General features: G+C 55.4%; 1 protein-coding gene across 1 annotated transcript; it reads left to right on the top strand.

Annotated features, from left to right (window-relative positions):
* Positions 1-1,685: 1,685 nt before the first annotated feature.
* Positions 1,686-2,937, top strand: LOC308052358 (olfactory receptor 14J1-like; the record flags this gene model as incomplete). The annotated part of the gene is made up of 1 exon (XM_080364440.1): positions 1,686-2,937. The coding sequence occupies one exon, from the start codon at positions 1,686-1,688 to the stop codon at positions 2,625-2,627; it is 942 nt and encodes a 313-aa protein (XP_080220566.1). The 3' UTR covers positions 2,628-2,937.
* Between the last annotated feature and the right edge of the window lie 706 nt (positions 2,938-3,643).

A 3,643-nucleotide genomic window follows, 5' to 3' on the forward strand; every position in this document is an offset into this window, starting at 1 on the left:
AGAGAAGATCATTGAAAGGATTACCAGGCAGATAAGAATCTTTCCTGAGCTTGTCTCTTCAATTTCCTCTCCCAAGGGGTGGGGGGTGTAGGAAAGGATAAAATGAAAATGAGCTCTCATGCTGAAACAAGTCACTGAGACTCCTGAACTGCAACTCTGAGTGATCAGTACATCTGCCAGAAGGCTCATGACATCCCTTCCCCACCCCTCTGCCTGTGCACAGCACCTGCATCACCTTGGCTGGACCCGTCAGCCTTAGTCTGACCTGTCCTGTTTTCCAGCCTGCAGACAGGAAGATGCCCCCAGGCAGTGCCTGTGAACAGGCAGGATCTGTAGGGCCAGGGGGAGGGCACAGAGGGTGGGATGGTCTGTGAGCACTGACAGGGAACAGACATGGACAGGGAAACACCTCCCAGGGGAGAATCTCCAGGCAGAAGGGAAATGATCAGAAATGAGAGGAAACTGAACCCGGAATTGTTATGGGAGGGAGAAGAGAGCAAAGTCCCTGTGACCCCCTGCAGGTCAGATCCCTCCTGTGAGCAGCCCCCTGGCCTCCTGTCCCACCCAGCAAAGCCTCTGCCCTCAGGGCCGGGGGCTCCAAGGCATGAAGCAGCTCCTGTGCAGCCAGAGCTGCAGTTCCTCTGCAGAGCACAGGGGCTGAGAGCAGCTGCCCGGCACTGTTGGTGTCTGGGAGGTGGCTGCACAGCTGGGGAAGGGGGACGCTGTCTGAGTGCCCGGCTGCCTCTGCCCTGGCCTCTCTCACCCCCACCCTCACCGCATTTTCCTTCTTGCTCCCCTGCTCTGGGTCACTGCTCTTGGGATCTTGTTCTTGCTGTCAGGCTCTCTGGGGATGGCAGTTTCAGCTGCAGAGTCACAGCCTCATCTTGTGGGTCCTTTCCTGCAGGTGTGTCCATGGGCACACGTGTCCCAGCTTTGCTCTGACCTGTGGGCTGTGGGCAATGCAGTCTGTGGGGCTGGGGAATGGGCCGTGTGTGTCCTGGGCTAAACGTGGTGTGCTGAGACCTTAGGAAAGGTTGGGACATGTCATGGTCTGAGGTGGATCCCTCTGCTCTCAGTAGTGCCTGGTGGCTTTTCAGGGTAACATGGGAGTGTGATCAGCCCCCATCTCAGAAAGGTGCCAGTCCAGGGCAGCTGGAGCAGGACAGAGGGACAGAGCAGCTGCCCTCACTCTGCACTGACCCACAGGCACCCTCTGGTCTCGCAGGACTCGCTCTGTTCTCCCTGAGTGCAGCAGAAATGCTGATGGTTTCTGACAACCAACAACACCCCCCAGGGTGAGAGGGCAGAAGGAGCTGTAGAAACGCCAAACCTCTCCAACTCAGTTTCTCAGGCCTGGGGGCGCAGATGCTGACAGTCCCTTCTGCACCAGGAGCGGCTCCAGCTGACAAAGCTGAACCCCAGGACGGGCCCCTGCCCATCCGATCACACAGGGTCAGGCTGAGTCCTCAGGACCCCCTGGGCAGAGACCCTGCTCTTCATTGCACACTCATCAAGCACTGACGAGGGCTCAGCCAGGACGTTCTCCTGGAAGAAGAAAAGTGTCTCTTTGTGTGACGTGGTGTGAGGGTCTGTGGGAAATGGTTTTGATTATTCCCAGAAAAGTCTCATCTAAACCTTCACTATCTTTTCCTCCTATGACAGGTCCTCATGCCCACAGGCAGCCAATGTCCAACAGCAGCTCCATCACCCAGTTCCTTCTCCTGCCCTTCACAGACACACGGGAGCTGCAGCTCTTGCACTTCTGGCTCTTCCTGGGCATCTACCTGGCTGCCCTCCTGGGCAACGGCCTCATCATCACCACCATAGCCTGGGACCAGCACCTGCACACCCCCATGTACTTCTTCCTGCTCAACCTCGCCCTCCTCGACCTGGGCTCCATCTCCACCATTGTCCCCAAATCCATGGCCAACTCCCTCTGGGACACCAGGGCCATTTCATGCTCAGGATGTGCTGCACAGCTCTTTTCATTTGCCTTCTTGATCACAGCAGAGTATTCTATGCTCATAGTCATGTCGTACGACCGCTACGTTGCCATTTGCAAACCCCTGCACTACGGGACCCTCCTGGGCAGCAGAGCTTGTGTCCACATGGCAGCAGCTGCCTGGGCCTCTGGGTTTCTCAATGCTCTGCTGCACACGGCCAATACATTTTCACTGCCACTCTGCCAAGGTAATACCATTGAACAGTTCTTCTGTGAAGTTTCCCAGATCCTTAAGCTCTCCTGCTCAGATGCCTATCTCAGGGAATTTAAACTTCTTGTTTTCAGTACTTTTGTCTTTTTAGGATGTTTTGTGTTCATTGTGGTGTCGTATGTGCAGATCTTGAGGGCCGTGCTGAGGATCCCCTCTGAGCAGGGACGGCACAAAGCCTTTTCCACCTGCCTCCCTCACCTGGCCGTGGTCTCTCTGTTCATCAGCACTGCCATGTTTGCCTACCTGAACCCCCCCTCTATCTCTTCCCCATCCCTGAATCTGATGGTGTCAGTTCTGTACTCAGTGGTTCCTCCAGCAGTGAACCCCCTCATCTACAGCATGAGGAACAAGGAGCTCAAGGAATCTATAAGGAAAGTGATGACTGTTCACTTCTCAAAAGCTGTAATGAAGTGACCTCCTACTTCTGCATGTCACTTGTAATGTAACGCATTACTAGTTCAACTTGAGTTTTGTATATTTTATTTTTTTTCTTTGGTTTTAGGTGTTCCTTGTTGTATTCATGCTACCCACAAGCAAAATTATTTTTCATCTTATATCTATGTCCGTATCTACGTGTCTGGTGTGACCCGTTTTCTTTTTCTAAATGATGAGCTCTACTCTCTGTATAAATGAAATGAAGGATCCCGCGGTGACTTGTTTGCCCAGAACCCTCTCTCTGGGATCTCTGGGGCTGCAGGAGCCATGCCTGTGTGCTGAGAGGGAGTGAGTAGGAGCCACCCTGAGCTGAGTCTTCCTCCCACCCTGACCAGCATGAGCCTGCGGACTCACCCCATGGCCCTGGGCACCACAGCCCACTTGCTCTGCAGAGCAGCACTGCCAGGTTGCAGCTGTATGGAGCATGGGAAGGGGGGCAGGAACAGCTAGCCAGGTCAGCATAGCTCAGCTCTCTTGGGAAAGGGCTCTGTGGGGAGACGGGATGTTCCAGGAGAAGAGTGGGGCACTGTATGTGTGCAGGAAAGACATGGAAAGAGAAACCCTTTGCTGCAGGTGGCAGCTTGGGGCAGGTGGCCCTGGCACTGTGGCCGCAGGACCTTCCTGAGGATCCCCTAGGTCAAATCCTCATACTGTCCTGGGGAGCCAGTCTGGACCTGGGTCTGCCAGCTGCCTGTGCTGGAGACCCACTCAGCTTGCCGGCTGGATGGACATTCTCACTGCCCTTCATTCTCACTGGTCCCCACTGCTGTGGGACCAGTTCCAGTTCCAGTGTGGCTGCTCTGCCGGGCTGGGCTGGGGAGAGGGCAGGGGGTGGCACAATTCAGGAGGGGGTGGGAGGGCTGAACTGGCAAATGCCCCAGAGAAGAAAATACCAGTGAAGGGCTGAAGTGTGTGAGTGTGCAGGGCTGGCACACAGCAGGGTCCTCTCCCAGCCAGGCCTCCTGGGAGAGCCCTGAAGCACCAGCAGAGCAGGG

The sequence above is a fragment of the Nesoenas mayeri genome, assembly GCF_963082525.1.
Source record: "Nesoenas mayeri genome assembly, contig: SCAFFOLD_40, whole genome shotgun sequence".
Taxonomy (NCBI): domain Eukaryota; kingdom Metazoa; phylum Chordata; class Aves; order Columbiformes; family Columbidae; genus Nesoenas; species Nesoenas mayeri.